Source organism: Heterocephalus glaber, unplaced genomic scaffold (assembly GCF_053883595.1).
Source record: "Heterocephalus glaber isolate CG9 unplaced genomic scaffold, H.glaber_assembly_v1.0 deba00001755, whole genome shotgun sequence".
NCBI classification, from domain to species: domain Eukaryota; kingdom Metazoa; phylum Chordata; class Mammalia; order Rodentia; family Bathyergidae; genus Heterocephalus; species Heterocephalus glaber.
Window position 1 is genome coordinate 2,390,219 of NW_028258453.1, and position 16,872 is coordinate 2,407,090.

The following is a 16,872-nucleotide window of genomic DNA, read 5'->3' on the forward strand; positions in this document are numbered from 1 at the left end:
TATTTTATTTTTAAATCAAATCTACAGCTTATTAGAGCCACACATGTTGATCTCAAAAAATAATTACTATAATTAATAACAGTATTATCTTTTAAAAATTTGAAAAGTGTTATCTCCAGTTGTGTTAGGCAGAATAAATGCCCCCTCAATACTGTCCACATTTTAATCCCTGGAATTATGATGTTAGATTACATTGCAAAGAAAAGTAAGGTAAAGTGCTAATCAGCTGACCTTAAAATAGGGATAGTATACTGCAATATCTAGATGGGCCCAATACAGTTATACTGGTCCTTTGGAGAAAGAGGGAGACAGAAGGAAGACCCTAATGATACAGGATTCAACCTACCACTGCTAACTCTGAAGACAGATGAGGGAAATCCAATCACAGCAACAGGAATGAAAATGTGGGCATCATGATAAGGCTGTAAGATGTTTAAAAAAATTCTGAAAAACTTTCACCAACAAATGACAAATTTAGATAAAATTTTCAAAAGCCACACAAGAATATGTATATTTTTTAAATGGGCCAATATCTTAAACCTTCTCACCAAGAAAACTCCAGTCCCAGAAGCTTGAATTCTGGTGAATTCTTTTAAACACTTACGAAAAAAGATGTTAACAATTGCATACAAACTCTTTCAAAAATAAAGACAGAGGAAAAAAAATAAAAAATAAAAAAATAAAGACAGAGGGCCAGGGATTTAGCTCAGTGGTTCTACCACCTGTCTCGCAAGCGCAAGGTCCCGAGTTTGATCTCTAGTACCAAAAAAAAAATAAAAACAGAGAACATTGTTGACTCATTACACAGCAGAAACTTGATACCAAATATAACAAAAATAAAGAAGAAATCACAAAGCAGAATAATTTTACTCATGAGCATTAAGTACACAAGACATAAATAAAATACAAGGAAACATAGTTATCTAACAACATTAAAAGGAATAATACAATCACAACCAAGAGAATGTATTCCAGCAAAGGAAAGGTAGTTTAATATCTGAAAATAAAGCAATGCAATCCACCAAACCAATGGGGGAAAAAAATGATTCAATTATATCACAAGAAGTAGGCATTTGGTAAACAGTAATATAATCCACAAAAAAATTCAGCAAACAAAATAAAACGGAACTTCCATAGCCTGATAATACTCGTTCCTCCCCAAAAAAACCTTTAATGATAAACAACAAAATATTTCTTCTGTAATTCTATCAATATTATGTATTATCCTAACATGGGAAGGGGGGGTACAAATGGTATGATTATATGGTATACATGGAAATTCCAAAAACATTCACAAGCCAATTATTACAATAAATGAACATCAACAAAATTTTGAAAATATTTTAAAGTGGGATCATTTATAGTAACAAAATCAAAGATCTAAAATATGTGTAACATTTTACAGAAAAGTATAAAACATTAGCAAGAAATACTGCTGAAGTCCAAACAAATGGAGGAATATGATTAGAAAAATACCACAAATACATCAACTCTCTCCAAGCTGATCTCATAAATTCAATGCAATCCCTTTCAAAATTACTCCAGGGCCTTTACAGAAATTAAGTCCATCCTTATACTCAAAAGGAAATATAAAAAGCTAAGAAGAGCTAGGACAATCTTGGAAAAAAACAAAGATGGAAGACTCACACTACCAGATATCAAAACTTTTAAAGCTACAATAATTAAAACTATGTAGTATGGTCAGGAGATTAGACAAGTAGACCAATGAACTAAAAGAGAATCAAAAAATATTTCTGTGTTTAGTCACTGATTTATGACAAAGATGACCCTGTCTTAGAATGAGGAAAGATGACACCCACAAAATTTAACTTTAACCTCTGTCATATACCATATACAAAAGTAATTTCCAGGTGAACTGTAGAAAGGTGAAATATAAACCAATAAATAAAGTCTTTAGCAGAAAACACAGGAACACATCTTTATGACTTTAAGGTAGGCAAAGATTTTACAGTTTTAAAAAGTGATAATAAGGGAAAAAATGGTAAAATGAACAATATTAAAATTGTTGTCTTATCATCAACAGATACTAGGAAATTTAAAAGGCAACCTAGAGTAGAAAATGTATTATACACATAAATATTTTTAAATACATATATTATGTACTTACATATGTAAAAGATTTAGATCCAAACTAAAGAGTTTTTACAAATCAGTAAGAAAAAATATAGATAGCCAACAGAAGGCATTTCACAGAAGAAGATACCCTAACGGCCAACAAATATTTGTGAAAGTGCTCAATGAGTAGTTACCAAGGGAAACAAAACAAAAGTCTCAACACCATACTACTGCACCCTCACTACAACAAACCTGTAAAGACAGATAACAGATATATTCATTTACTGCCAGTGGGGGGAGCTGTCAATAGGATCACTTTGAAAAACGACCTGTATACACAAGCATATCCTATAACCAAAGGATCCTTCTCCTACATGTCTTACTAACAGAAATAATACTTGTTCACCAGAAAATATGCAGCAAGATAAACAATGTAATTCTCTAACAGCCAATAACTGGAAACAAACTAAATGCTAACTAAACTAAACTAAATGTTAACTAAAACTAACAATGGGATAAAATAAGTACTCTATTCCCAAAAAGAAATATGACACAAGAGGAATGAACAAACTACAACTGACAAATACCTAACATTAGAAGCTAAAAGAAGCCAGACATTAAGCAGTACATGCTTTATAGTTCCATTTGTAGAGTTCAAGCATAGGAAACTAATCTGCTAGGGCCAGAAATCAATCAATAGTGGTTGCATCTCTCTGTGCTGCTAAAAGCATGACCAAAAGAAACAGAAAAGGAACATCCTCTGTATATCTTAATCTGCATAACTGCCAAACAAGTATATATGTTTGTCAAAATCTTCTGAGCTGTTTGCAGATGTGTGTATTTGACTGTATATAAATTATACCTCAGCAAAATTCTGTCAGCATTTAAACAACAAAACAAACAGAATTTGAGACCAGTGTTACGGAAAGTACTCGGTTTACAAACTATTTGTTGGGGTCCATGACAGGATAGGGGTTGCACCAGAATGGTTATCAATGCACTGTGCCCTCACAGGAGAAACTCTTTACTATGAGAACAGATGAGCCAGTCAACCAAACTAAAATGTATTACAGTAATACAGTTAACACATATTCTAGTGAAAGCACCTTTTCTTGACCCAGACTGGGATAAGCACTGCTGTCAAAATGAAGAAAAGTGAGAACATGCTAAAGTTCTTTTTCGGTTAAATCAGACATTACTTATGGGACAGAGGATTGAAGGTTAACTTCTTGAAACCATCAGACACTACATGGCTCATTGCTGCCATCTGCTGGACATTATGTTCATGTGCCCTTCAATCATACAGTACCGTACTCTAAAAAGTACTAGAAAGAAAAAACACAAGGCCCTAATCTGCAATCTTTCCTTTGTTATCTAATGAGGTAGAGATACTTTCTCTAAATTAAAATGTGTGTTCCCTCTATACTTACACAACTTAAAAAGCCCACGGTAACAATGTCTGTTTTTTACAAACCACGGGTTTGTATGAATAAAGAAAATGACACTGCCTAAAATCCACTTGGATTGTTAATTTATCCACAAAGATTGCTAGCTTGACTTTTCTCTAAAATCATATTTTATATAAAAATAATTGTGATGAGCCATTTTTAAACACAACAGCTACATTTTATCCATATGGTTTATTTATCCATATTATTTAGGTTTCCTAAAATATGCTCATATAAAATGCATGGTAGGTCTTCCAGCATACTCACATACCTAGTTCCTTCACCTTTCAGGACACAGGAAAATAACATTTCCTGTCCTCTTAATATTTATGTGGGACCTATGATTAGTGCTGGTCAACAGGTTGTAAGTGAGAGTGCCAGGTGCCATCTGCAGGCTAAAGCAAGTAACTGTATGAGTGAGACTTTCCAGCTCTCCCTTGGCCAGTGACAAGGGGCCTCAAAAAAGGTGGAGATGCAAGTGTGAAGCAGCGTCAGTCACTAAAGACAACTGCCCTAGAGAGCTGTCCAAACCTGCAGTAGGCTTCCTAACAACAAAACTTTTGCAGTGTTAAGCCAGTCAAGAGGTGGTGCCTGAACGGCCCCTCAACATAGCCCAGCCTAGGGTTTCTCAAGAGCAGCACTACTGCCATCTTAGGCTGGATAATTCTCTGTCATGGGTACTACTTTGTGCACTGGGAGATAATAAGCAGTATCCCTGGTCTCTACCCACCAAGTGACATTCCTTAACATTACAATCAAAACTGTTTCTATACACTGTCCTGCTCCACCTCAAGAACCACTGGCCTCGCTTAACCTGACCAATATAGTATGTACAGTAAGTATATGTCTGATGAACACACATGTATTCGTGTATGAGTATACTAAAGTCCAATGTCAGATATTCTCCATGCTGTACTATGTGCTTGCTTTACAGGCCCTTAACAGACATGAATTATTTTTCAAACTAGGAAAGAGTATTCATAAATTAAAAATAAATACAACATCGTAAGTCTTTTTATAGTAAGGTAAACAAACTATTCCAAAAGGGTATATAGATCCATACATACTATGCTGTTCATTTCAGAGGACTCATAGCTGCCAATGGGGTGGACATTTCCAATGGGTTCCAAGCCCTCTTCGTCCCACATGTATGTCCCATCAGAGCTATCGGATGGAGACAGTTCAAATGAAGAACCGGCTCTGTAATCTGTATCCGGTGAAATTAAGTTATTTCCAGAAGTATGTTTTACACATTCACTCTTGTCTTCAACTAATTTAAAAAGAGATAAAAAGTAATTAATTCACACAATAAAATTATTTATTTCTAAAAATATAAGCTCTAATGATTTCATATATCATGAAAAAGGCTCAAAAAAAGCATTCACAAACATACCATTTTCTAAAACCTAAGCAATAAAATGGATGCACATTGAGGCGATACTCTTAAGTGAAATAAATAGGACACATATATATAAATACCGAACAGTTTCTCTGGTGTGAGAAACTGAAAGTGTAAATGGGGACTAAAATGTATGATAGGTAATGTGAAATGGGATTTAAAGGGGCAAAGGGGAAGGAGGTGGGAGCGGTAGGGGAAAGAAGGGAATGGAATATGAGAAAATGGAAAAATAGGAACAAAATCTTTGTAAATAGGGAGGAATGGAGGGGTTGAAGGGAGGACTGGGCAAGGGTGAAAGATGGGAACCAAGAGAGATTATGTAAAGGTGCAAATTTCCAATGATGAATGTCATTATATTGTATACCTAAAATGTACCAATGATTAGAATGAATAATCGATAATGCAAAATAGGAAAAAAAATGTCCAAATGGGTAAGGGTAGTGAGAGGGGCAGGGGAAAGGAAAGAAGGGAAAGGAAAAACGATGAGAAATGAAAAAAATGGAAATAAAGTCTTTGTAAATAGGGAAGAGTGGAGGGGGTGAAGGGAGGGCTAGGAATGGGGAAAAAATAAGAACCAAGATGCATCATATAAAGGTACAAGTTCCCAATGAGAAACGTAACTGTGTTGTATACCTACAAATGTACCAATAAAAGAATTTAAAAAAAAAACCTAAGCAATAAAAAGTACAAAGTCTTAAAAATACTCTACTATAATGTTGAATGGTGAGCAAAATGGAAGTTCATTCTGCCATCTTTCACTTCTGCAACATTTCTAAAACTGTAAATAAAGCCTCATATTCCTTTAATATTTCCCAAGATACTTACTTTTAACCACTAGCCAGGAAACTCCCTTCCTCTGTGCCCATTACTTAACCTCACAGTTACCCCACTGTAAGGAAAAAAACTTGCTCTGACAGTCACTTTTATAAGACCCACTGACAACCAAGAGTTTATGTACATCTCTACACATGACCCAATCCCTTCATTAAACCACATGCCTTTACCCAAGTCCTTCAGTTTGTTCTCTATTCAGGATATATGGACTCACAGATACCTTTTCTCCAGTATTTAGGGCCAGGATAACCTACTATCAGGGGAAATGCTTAAAAGGTGCTACCTCACTTTCTTCAATTAAAAAAATATATAAAGATCCTCTGGAAGATGATAAAGATTGATAATAAAATTTCCTGGGATAAAAAAATAAGATTGGATATAGCCTATATTATCTCATTTGCCTTTTGGTACAATACAGTTTTACTCTTATAAACCTCAATGATCTGCTACCTAACTGGAGATGGTTTGTTTGATGGTATACCACTGTCTGAGGGAAGTGGGGGAAAAACATAATTTGGGAAGGACTGTCTACACTAAGTAGAAATAGGGGTGTGTGTGACAGCTAAAGAAGGGCAAAGGCAAGAGTGTTTTTACTGATTTCACTTTCGATAGGGTGAAAAATGAGCTATGGAGCAAAGTCACAAGGAACATAAATGCTGTCCACTCAAGTTTCATCTAGATCCATCCCTCTGTGAAACTGACAGTATCTTGAGAATTTATCAGAAAGTTCTAAATGTAAAGTCAATAACATTATCTAGGAGAAAGCAAATAAACTTAAGGACATTAATATTTACCAGATACACTTATATCTAGCCATTCATCAGTTTTACTGAAGTCCTTTTCATTTTCCTTAGGAGAATCAAATATATCTTTAGATGGGACATTTTCATGCTTTTCTTCTTTGAGAGAAATTTCCTCTGGAGTTATTCTAGTTCTGTTGGAGTCTTCTATATCTATAAAATCATCACTAAAGTCTTCACTTAAATCATTCTTATCAGAAGATGACAAAGAAGACAAGGAAATATCATCCACATCATCACTCAGGTATCTAATTTTAGCATCATGTTTCATGGTCTGGTCATTTTCTGTTCTATAACTTCCTTTTTCAATTAGTTCTTGATCATTCTTAGCAGTGCTGTCCTTAGTCAAATCTGCAGTCTCTTCCTCTACACACATGTCAGCAGGTGAATTTTTATTGCCATCAACTGTGAGAGTCCCAGCAAATGGAGGTCGGCTAGATTTCAGTAGAGAGGGATGAACCATCCTATAACCCAAAGAGGAAGTTACACCTGGGCCATTTGGTAAAGCCAACTTCTTTCCACTAGCAGCATAAGACCTATTAAATCCATACCCCAAATGTTCATTCCCATTGAGAACTTCTGACTGCCTGGAATTTCTTGCTAGTATACTTGACCGGAGAGGCACTCGAATGGGTAGCTGTTGGTTCTGATAAGGCTTTGTGAGATCTACAGCTCTATTGAAGGAATGTGACCTAGTTATAGATGAAGGGGGAAGGAATGAATTCTCAATGGAATGTGAAAAACTTTGTGACCTTACCATTTTCTCACAAGTAATAGATTTAATATTGTCTGGGGACTGTGCTAAGCTTTCTCCAGAACAGCTTCTGGTGGCACAGGAGTTTGCTCTAGGCCTCTGCATGCTGCTAGTTGATCGGTTGCCATAAAATCCATTCAACTGTGATTTTGGAGCACTGACTGAAGAAAAGGAAGTCCTTCCCAATAATGTGCCTTTGGTGAATTTACCCAAATTAGATGGTCCAGAAAAAGACTTTTGGTTTAACTCCTCTGCAGATGACACAAACATAGTGGATGGCTTCGCTATCTTTGATGTGAACAGAGAAACACTTTTCAAACCTCCCTTTATTCCATTTTTATCAAACCTTCCTTGAGTAGGAACATGTTTTTCAGGATCAATTAATTTATCATGTGAATTTTGAGTATTATTAGGCTCTTCAATACTTTGAGCACTAAATTTGTATTTACTTGCTTTTCTCCAGTTAAATGAATAGGACAATGAACAATCAGATCCATTGTTTTTTATGTAACTGCTCACATTACTACTCTTGGACGTTCCTAATAAATTAACAGCTGTCCCACTTGGCATTGGCTGCAGTGTACTTCTTACAGATTTTGCTCCATACTTCGGCAACTTGGAATCCAAAAATGTTCTGATTTGTGTTTTTTCTTCCATGAGCTATAAGGTGCATTTGTTCTTAAAATCTGTCAGAATCTGAGGAGGAAAAAAAAGTAGATTAAACATTCCTAAGGCTTATTACATGGACATGTAAATACATATAGAACTACATGTAGGAAAACTCAAAAGCTACTTATGATTCCTACATAACTCTTTCACAAAACATTGAATATACTAATTAAATCATTAACTTTATGCTGGAATAAAACATTTTTACACTTGTATAAACTTGGGCTATGGATAATGACAGCAAAGCCCATAAATAATAAAATCAGACTATCAATTTGGATTTTTTTTTTTTTTCGTACTGGGGATTGAACTCAGGACCTTGCGCTTGCAAGGCAGATGGCAGCACCACTGAGCTAAATCCCCAGCCCCCAATTTGGATTTTAAAAAATACTTCTACAGTACACTGTCCAATTTCCAGTCAAAATAATTTTTTTTTATTTTAGGTTATACTCTCCTTAAAAACATAAACGTGATTTTATTTTTTAAAACAACACATATGATCTTACAAAACCTGGAATGTATTTTTAAAACTTTACTAAAGCCATGAAACAGATGTAGGTAAAGAATATAACAGCCTCAAAAAAAGAAAAATTCAGGGCCGGGGATTTAGCTCAGTGGTTCCATCGCCTGCCTCGCAAGCGCAAGGTCCCGAGTTCGATCTCCAGTACCAAAAAAAGAAAAACTCTTCTGACATTAGTAGTTGAAATATCAACGTCATTTTAAGCAACTATCTCAAAAGAGTTTCCATGCAGTAACCTGAACAGACTACAATTAGTGCAAAGGTGAAAAAAATAAAGATTTAGTGAAGTTGATTCATTCATTAATCTCAAATTTATTTTAATTAATTAAATTAATTTCTTAAATTTATTTTAAAGATAATGCAAAACACAAAAAGTTCAATATATTCACAAGAGCATAAAACTAGTAATTGTTTAATAAATTACGGCATGTCTTATGATGAGATTATAAAGATGCAACAAATATTAAAATATAAAATAAATATGGTCACTATCTGCTCATGTAAAAATTCTATGAAAACACAAACAAAATCAAAATATAAAAAGAAAAACACATGCCTTTGGGGGTTTTTATTGTATGTATTTTATAACACTAATTTGTTAAACTTTTAAATGTAAATCTGGCCTAAGAATTAGTTTCTAGAGTATGTAAGTTTTATTAACTATGTCAAAAGTAAACATTGAGAAAGATCATACAAACTTTCAATTAAGAGTTACAGAATTATAGTAAGAGTTATATCTTGTCCCCAACAGCTAATACTGTAAAAAGGGAAGAATATATATACCTATATGTGTAAATTTTTAACCAAAAATTCCACAGCTGTAGTCAAACAACTATGGTTTAAACTAAGAACCTATAAACTTTACAAAGTAATAGGGAAAAAAAAGATTCTTTACTGTACAGGATGATTTCTAGACTAATTACACTGCCTGAAAGCAGTACTGAGAAAGGCAGGTAAACAATAACAACAACAAAAACAGCTACACTTCAAGATGTAGGGCCAGGGGCCCTTGCAAATGCAAGGTCCCAAGTTCGATCCCCGGTACCAAAAAAAAATAGCTGGTACAAGATGCACTCTCACTCCCCAAAATTCACCCTACACTTCCTACTTTCTATGCCTTTCAAACTCAAGTTGTAAAGGTCACCTCAGAGGTCCCACATTCAGTCCAAAACTGGCTACAGCCAAAAAAAACCTTTCCATTTACAATTAATCTTGTGTCTTTCCCTATTCCATACCAATAATACTGCTGAATCTAACTTCTAAATGTAGGCAGGTCTATTTGACCCTTAAGAAAGTGAACCTGCTGAGAGAAAAAAGTAAGTCCTATACACTTTGAGCCCTGGTATAGGATCACAACAGACCTGCCTCAACTTTTAAGTAAATTGATAATCTCTTAATGCAAATTAATTTAATAAGCAGTAAATAAAGACTGAAAAAAAGTTTTTGTTTTAAGGACCTGTGATTGACTGGGAGTACCTGCCTTAAGTAATATGCTGAAAAGGATTGTGGCCAGGTGTGGTGGCACATGCCTGTAATACATTTGTGTTGCTAAGGCAGGAGGATGGCCATGAGTTTGAGGCCAGCCTGGGCTACACAGAGAGACCCTGTCCCAAAATACAAAAAAGAAAAAAGGATTCTAAGGTCAAATCTAGACTCTGCATTAGTATCGTGAACAGCATCAATGTCTTCCATGAACAAAAAAAGGGACAGGGGCAATATCTATGCCAGAAAACTGCCTTCTCCACTTTTTTAAATTTTGCCATCTCCATTTTTAATATTGGTCTTTAACACAAACATTTTATGGATACCCATTAAAAAGAAAACTTAGTACTAATATTACACCAAAGGGTCATCTTGCAAATTACTAAATAACATACATTAAAGATTCAGCTCAGTGGTTTCGCCACCTGCTGCGCAAGCGCAAGGACTGGAGTTCGTTCCCTGATACCAAAAAAAAAAAAAAGATTTGGTCCTCTAGTGTTAGGTAAAAAGGCTAGAACATTTTCCTGCCTATCACAAGCACACTGTGAGAACACTGTTCTCTCCCTTCTCTATGCCTCATCTTCCTGTCTAAAATGAGGGCAATATATACGATCAGCACATCCAGTATTATAACTCAGAGCTACAAGATGAGCCTAAAGACAGACACACTGTCACTACAAAGTATTTGAGGCTCTGCCACTGGAGAAAAATGTCAGAATATGAATGTACTATTTCCTAACAATAAACCAGGTGTGGTGGCATATACCTGTAATCCCATTAGTCTGGGAGGCTGAGGCATCAGTATCACAAGATTGGGCAACTGCATACGACCCTGTCTCAAAAAAAAAAAAAAAAAAAGTCTGGGAATGTAGCTCAGTGAAAAGGCACTGTGTTCAATCCCTAGACTCGAATAAAGAAAATCCTATCAATAATATATATACTGATTTCTAAATACACAAATAACAGCAACATGAATGATGTCAGTCATCTTGAACTGTGATCTAAAGAATAAAATAGTCTGATGGTGAACTATAAGGTTCCCATATCTGCACACTTTGTGAGCACGGCCATTTTATTTAATGATGAGCTATCTTCTGCCTTAGAGATTCGTGAAATTTTCCCCAACATTTGCATGTAACTTTGAAATGAAATAAAAGACTGTGAATCAGCCTCATTTTGGTAGCTGCACTTTGATGAACTTTACCCAATATGCAACCTTTTAACTATCTAAAAAATACAAGCACTAACAATTTGAAAAAGTACATGTTGGTTACATCATCTAACAATACAGTCTTCTGTGAGGTAACTTTAATACTGTCTCTGAGCTTTAATTTAATGATGAGCTAAGAATAATACCTGTAACAGGGCTTAGAGTCAGAGATATCCTGTGTTAGTTTCTGAAATTTTTTTTAAATTATAGTGCATTTACAGAATTGGTATTGGACATTTGAAAGAATTTTCAAAACTGCATACAAACTCCTTTTTAAAATCTAGTAAATCATAGTTTCTTGATCAGAAAAGGAATCCATAGCCAAGAAGGGAAAAGAAGGAACAAACATTGAGCTCTTACAGGATAATTACCCTTAGTAATTATTTAATTTTCATAACTTATGAACATGGTAGATGTTCAACCCACCTTACCTAACTAAACCCAGATTCATAAAGGCTAAAATACTTGTCCAAAATCATAAGTTCATAAACTGCCAAAGCAGATCTGGGTTCAGGTCTACCTAATTCCAAGGCCAATGCAGACTATTTTCCTGACAAAGGAATGAAATACTCTGAGGGAGTGGCTGATTGGGCCAAGAGTGAAGGGAAGAGCTCCACAGCTAATGCTACAGGAGACCCCTAACACTGAAGGGCCTGGAGTTAATTAAAGGAGATGTTCTGCAGAGGAACAGTAGGCGCTGTCAACTTTTTCAAACCCCTTTCATATCCATTACCTTATCATCTGAGGATCCACCCACTCACTTTCTTTATTTAGTTTTTCAAATAACTTTGTAGAAGGTTATGAAGTGCCTCCATTTTAGGGATTTAAATAGGCATAAATTCTCTGCCAGGAACTGAACAACGCTGAGAACTACACAGCATAAGCAGTCACTTCTGAAATGTGCTTTCACATTATAATTTAAAATGACTTCTTATTTGTTTGCTTTTTACCTTACATTGCTCAGCTACTTCTTCCCTATCTCCCTTTCCTCTGTACTTCCTGGCTATCATCTATGGCACAAACTGATTCAAAGGCTTGATAGTAGCAATTAAGTAAGTAAAAAGGATATCTCTGCCCAAAGAAAAAGAGTTAAAATAGTACTACTTCATTCCAGATTCTTCATGGTTTTAAAATGGCCACAGCAAGTTCAGCACAATGGCTCAGTTACTATTGTATCAACCTTTCTGACCTCCTCTACAACTTAATTTTTACTCAGGTGGAGATCCAAGTAACTTGAGTAAGTTAGGCTCAGAAGGAATCTATGGTTTATGAACCTGAAATACAAAGTCAAAGTGAATTAATCCCTGAAATTTTACTTCAAAGGACAGGGAGAATACTACCAGGTGAGAAGAACAAGAAGTTCCTGGCCAAAGCATAAAAATCTTTCCCTCCAAACATTATCATTTAGTTCACGAACATGAACACAAATTAACTATGGGGCATGTAAATGTCATTAATATGCAGAGACTGAGGAAAAGATGCTGGTACCAAACTGAATAATGACCAAGCATAACACCTGAATAGTTACGCTGTCTTTTAAAACAGAATGCATTTAACAGGGCCACTCATTTTTGGGTTGTACTTTAAAGGCTACTTCTCCTTCATTTGCTCAGCATTCTAAATTCTAAAGAGAAACTTAACTAACTAAAATGTTAATTGCTAAATAATATTTCTTCAGATTTATAAAACCCAGAACATCTGGCAACCTTCAGATTACAGCAGAATATGTAACACCCCTCCTTACTCTTCAGCTCTGTACATCAACTACCACAAAGCATGTAAACTGCTGTGAGGTTTACCTGAATAGTCTCACTTTCAGCAGAGCATATGAGAAAAAGGGAACACTAAGAAGGAACACTAAGATAACCCAGCTGCATGTTAATTTGGAACACCAAGTTCTTTTCCGCGGCCTCCACCTAGTGTTCAAGAAGGTTGGGGCACACAGAAGGTGATCAGAGGTTGCCCCAGGATGAACACAAAGTCCCTTTGTTTTCTATATCCTCTTTCCCATAAAGGAAAGGCCTTAAGAAGCTGAGAAAGGGGCAAGTCCTTCCTGCCCCCAGACCACAAAAAAAGATCCACAGCTGCTACAGGAAATAGAATGGAATGTGAAAAATGTTCAGTTGATCCTTTTATGTGAGGAGAGGTCAAGAATAGGTTAAATAAACTAATTAGGATAAGAAGTTAGAACACAGTAGTGGACACTATATACTGGATCACTTGAAAGACTGCTAAAACATTATCAGGGAAATCAGGGGGTTTTGGCCCCCAGAGTCTGTTGAGTCAATGCCTAGGGTAGGGCATTAGAAAGTGTGTTTCTAAAGCTGTAGTGGTGCCTCAGTGCTCCCTGGATCCAATCCCCAGTACCAGTGAGAAAAAAAGAACAGGGAAAAGGGAAATGTATTTCTAACAAATGATGCTGATCTGGGGTTCACATGTTAAGAACTCCTGGATCGGGGTTAACTCTCCAAGGGGACCTGAATGAAAAGAGGCTGACTGAGGTGTTGGCAAGAGTCTATCACTTCATCTGGATGGTGTAAAATTAACGTCCATGTAGATTTATGTACTGTACTGTATGTAAGTTGTAGTACCTCAATTTTAAAAAGTTTCCCTAAAAAGTTAAGTCTTCAAATTAACGACTCCTAACTTTATCATAAGAAAAATGAGCCTTATTGCTAAAAGTTTATTCTACAAACTGATAAAACAGTTAAGCATCTATCTTGCCTTTATTTCAAGCTAACTGAATACTAGTGGATGAGGGAAAATTTTCTTTATAAAGTAATCACAACTGAGAGGTAAGAGCTTATTGGGAGACTGCTTACTTAGTGTGCATAAGGCCCTGGTTTTGATCCTCAAAATTTAAAAAAAAAAAACAGAAAAAAAAACCCTCATAAAAACAGAAAAAATAATACATTTGCAAAATCAGAAAATCATCATTTTGAAAACTCTGATAATTTAATAGATCTAAGTAGCAATCATCAATGATTGCTAAACCCATCATGTGAACAGACACCTGAAACTAATCAATCATGACCTCCTATTAGAAGACAAGAAGAAATACACAATACCACCTATGAAATATCCTTGCCTAAACAAACTGAATCTGAACCTATTCAAGCCTCTAGACCTACCAGTTTACCAGAGATACAAGAACAGAAAAACAGCCAGAGCAGTTTTAGGAGATGAGATAAGGCACAGAAACCTGACTGTAGCAGGTTCAAGAATGAAAATGATAAAAACTGGAGTCAGGAAACATAACCTATTCTTTTAAAGACAAATAAGAAAAGACAGTAACTTAAGGGGATAAGAAATCATTTTTGGTTTTAACTTTTAATTCTGTGCCCTATTTTCTGCAGAAAAGAGCTAAAGGAGAGGGTTAAAAATAAAAAAATGAAGGGACAACATTTGGGAAAAGATCTCATCAAATATAAGATAAAGAAGAGCTTCCATTTAAGTAACTTGTCCAAGTTCATGAGAGTTCAAGGCCAACCTGTGCTACATACAAAGTTCAAGCCCAGCCTGAACTATACAGCACAAACTCTTGTCTAAAAAAAAAAAAAATTTTAATATATATAATTTTATATGTATTTTATATTTTATATATATAACACAACTAGTAAGCAATGGGACCAGAATTCAGATTTCATCATTATTTCATATGGCCCCCTTCCAACTCATTTACTTAAGCTAATGCTCAATATACCTGTGTTTTTGAATGGTGGGTTATGACTGACATCAGTTTACTGGTTATGACAAGCAGGATTTGTTGGTAAATGAAAGAATAGAACAGAAGAGACTACAGTATTCTCTCCCCAGTACTTTACACTACATGAAGTAGCTGAGATACCGGATGTGGCGAGCTACAGGACAAACCTATGTCAGAGCTCTGTTTAGTTTTGTAATGAGTAGGGGAGAAAATTTAACATGCAGAAATTCAAGCAAATTTAACATGCAAAATATTAAAGAACTATTCATGGAGCAAAAATCAGAAAACCTGTTCCTTCTCTAAGTGTAAAAGTTGTGTAGAACAGAGAAAACATTTATGAATTATTCAAAGCAATTGTAGAGCTTGTTTTAATGGAAACCCGCAAAGAACAACCAACTTCCTGAAGAAATCAACACCTCAGGGAAGCTTTTAAAAGCATATTAAGAAAAGGGGGTAGAAGAGGGAGGAGTAAAGGGACAGAAAGCTGAAAAAAATGCTAAGTTTAACCATAAGAAGCTGGAAAACGTTAGACATTCAACATAAACATACAAGAGGAGACTGAGGGGCCGGGGATTTATCTCAGTGGTTTCACTGCCTGCTGCGCAAGCGCATGGACCTGAGTTCTGTCCCAGGTATCAAAAAAAAAAAAAAGAATAGACTGAGGAAAACTGGTGTTACTAGACCCTCCTGAAGAACTGAAAATAACGTACAAATTACAAGATGTACTAATTCAAAAAGAGATGACCAGAAAAAAGGAGGTAGACTTTGTGGAGATGGCAAGGGGATCTGGGAAGGGGAGAAAGGGGGAAAAGGAAGTAAAAATGATCAAAATGCAGTATGTACTAATTCCCCAAGATGAATGTAATTATTATATCTTACAAACACATACCAATAATTTAAAAATTGCAGTTTTTTTCAAGAATACCACAGAAAGAGAAAAAATTACTTTTGAGTAATAAATTATAACACGGACAGGAACTGTGCCTTACAATAACTCTCTCCATGCAAACACAGCTAAGTACATGAAAAAGGAACATAAAAAAGCAAATTAGTCAACTACCACAAATAAGAGAATTATGCAGTGTCATATACAGTAAGCCCAAGAAAATACCTCTTTCCACCACAACAAATTACAAGTGGCTCAGAAATCAATAGAGGAAAATGAAAACCAATATTCTAAGTAGAAAGAGAAGAGAAGAGCACCGCAAGTACAACTGGCTGGTATAGGCAAGTTCTGAAAAGCAGAATGAGAAAGAAAGCTTAAGTAAAAGGAGAGATAATGAAATGAAAGCCAGTCAGCCAAAGCATTAGAAGAGAAAGAACAAATACAATCCTATACATAAGCCAGCCGGTAAAAGATTATACTGTAAAATGGTAAACAGTACGATACAGACTCAGTCTCTTTGTATGAAGTGATTCCATTTGTGTGTGGTAAGGATCTTACTTGTCAGAGCACACAAACTAGAAAAGTCAAATTCAGTGGACCTTACTGAGAGTAAGACTGCAATGTTTTTTAACCTTAAACAGTACTACTGTGGTCTGAATGCGTCTCCCCGAAATTCATTTGGTGAAACCAATCCCAACACAATACTGAGGTGGGACCTTAAGGAGGTCATTAGCTCATGAGGCAAAGCCTTCATGGAGATTACTGCCTTTATAAGACAGGTGCACGGGAGATGATTTTTCTCCCTTACACCATGTGGAGAAACAGTTAAAACACATGGTGTGTGACGAAAAGAGCCCTCACCAGGCAGCAAATTTCCCAGTGATCTGATCTTAGACTGATCTTAGAACAACAAGCAATAAATTTCTATTGTTTTCAAGTTACCCAGTGTAAGGTATTTTTTTACAGCTGCCCTAACAGGCAAGTGTTGTAAATGTATTTATTTTATATAAACATTTTTGCTTTAATAAGCACCTCATACAAGGAAAACCAACCTAAAATGGTCATAGCTTCAACAGGTTTTCCTTAAA

At 35.6% G+C, this 16,872-nt stretch overlaps 1 protein-coding gene across 11 annotated transcripts in view; it reads right to left on the minus strand.

Annotated features, from left to right (window-relative positions):
- The window catches only part of Ccser2 (coiled-coil serine rich protein 2), a 162,851-nt gene that overhangs the window by 125,966 nt on the left and 20,013 nt on the right, over nt 1–16,872 (minus strand). For 9 of the 11 annotated variants that reach the window (XR_015447368.1, XR_015447369.1, XM_087201139.1 and 6 more), the window contains exons 2-3: nt 6,552–8,007; nt 4,592–4,794 (exon numbers count right to left, since the gene is read on the minus strand). Coding sequence is in view for 9 of the 11 variants with exons in the window: in XM_087201139.1 (XP_087057265.1) it covers nt 4,592–4,794; nt 6,552–7,968 (1,620 nt within the window). In the remaining 2 variants the exon portion in view is untranslated. Of the gene's footprint in view, nt 1–4,591; nt 4,795–6,551; nt 8,008–10,748; nt 10,815–16,872 lie in introns of all 11 variants that reach the window. The other 2 variants (XM_087201138.1, XM_013066670.3) reach the window with 1 other exon arrangement.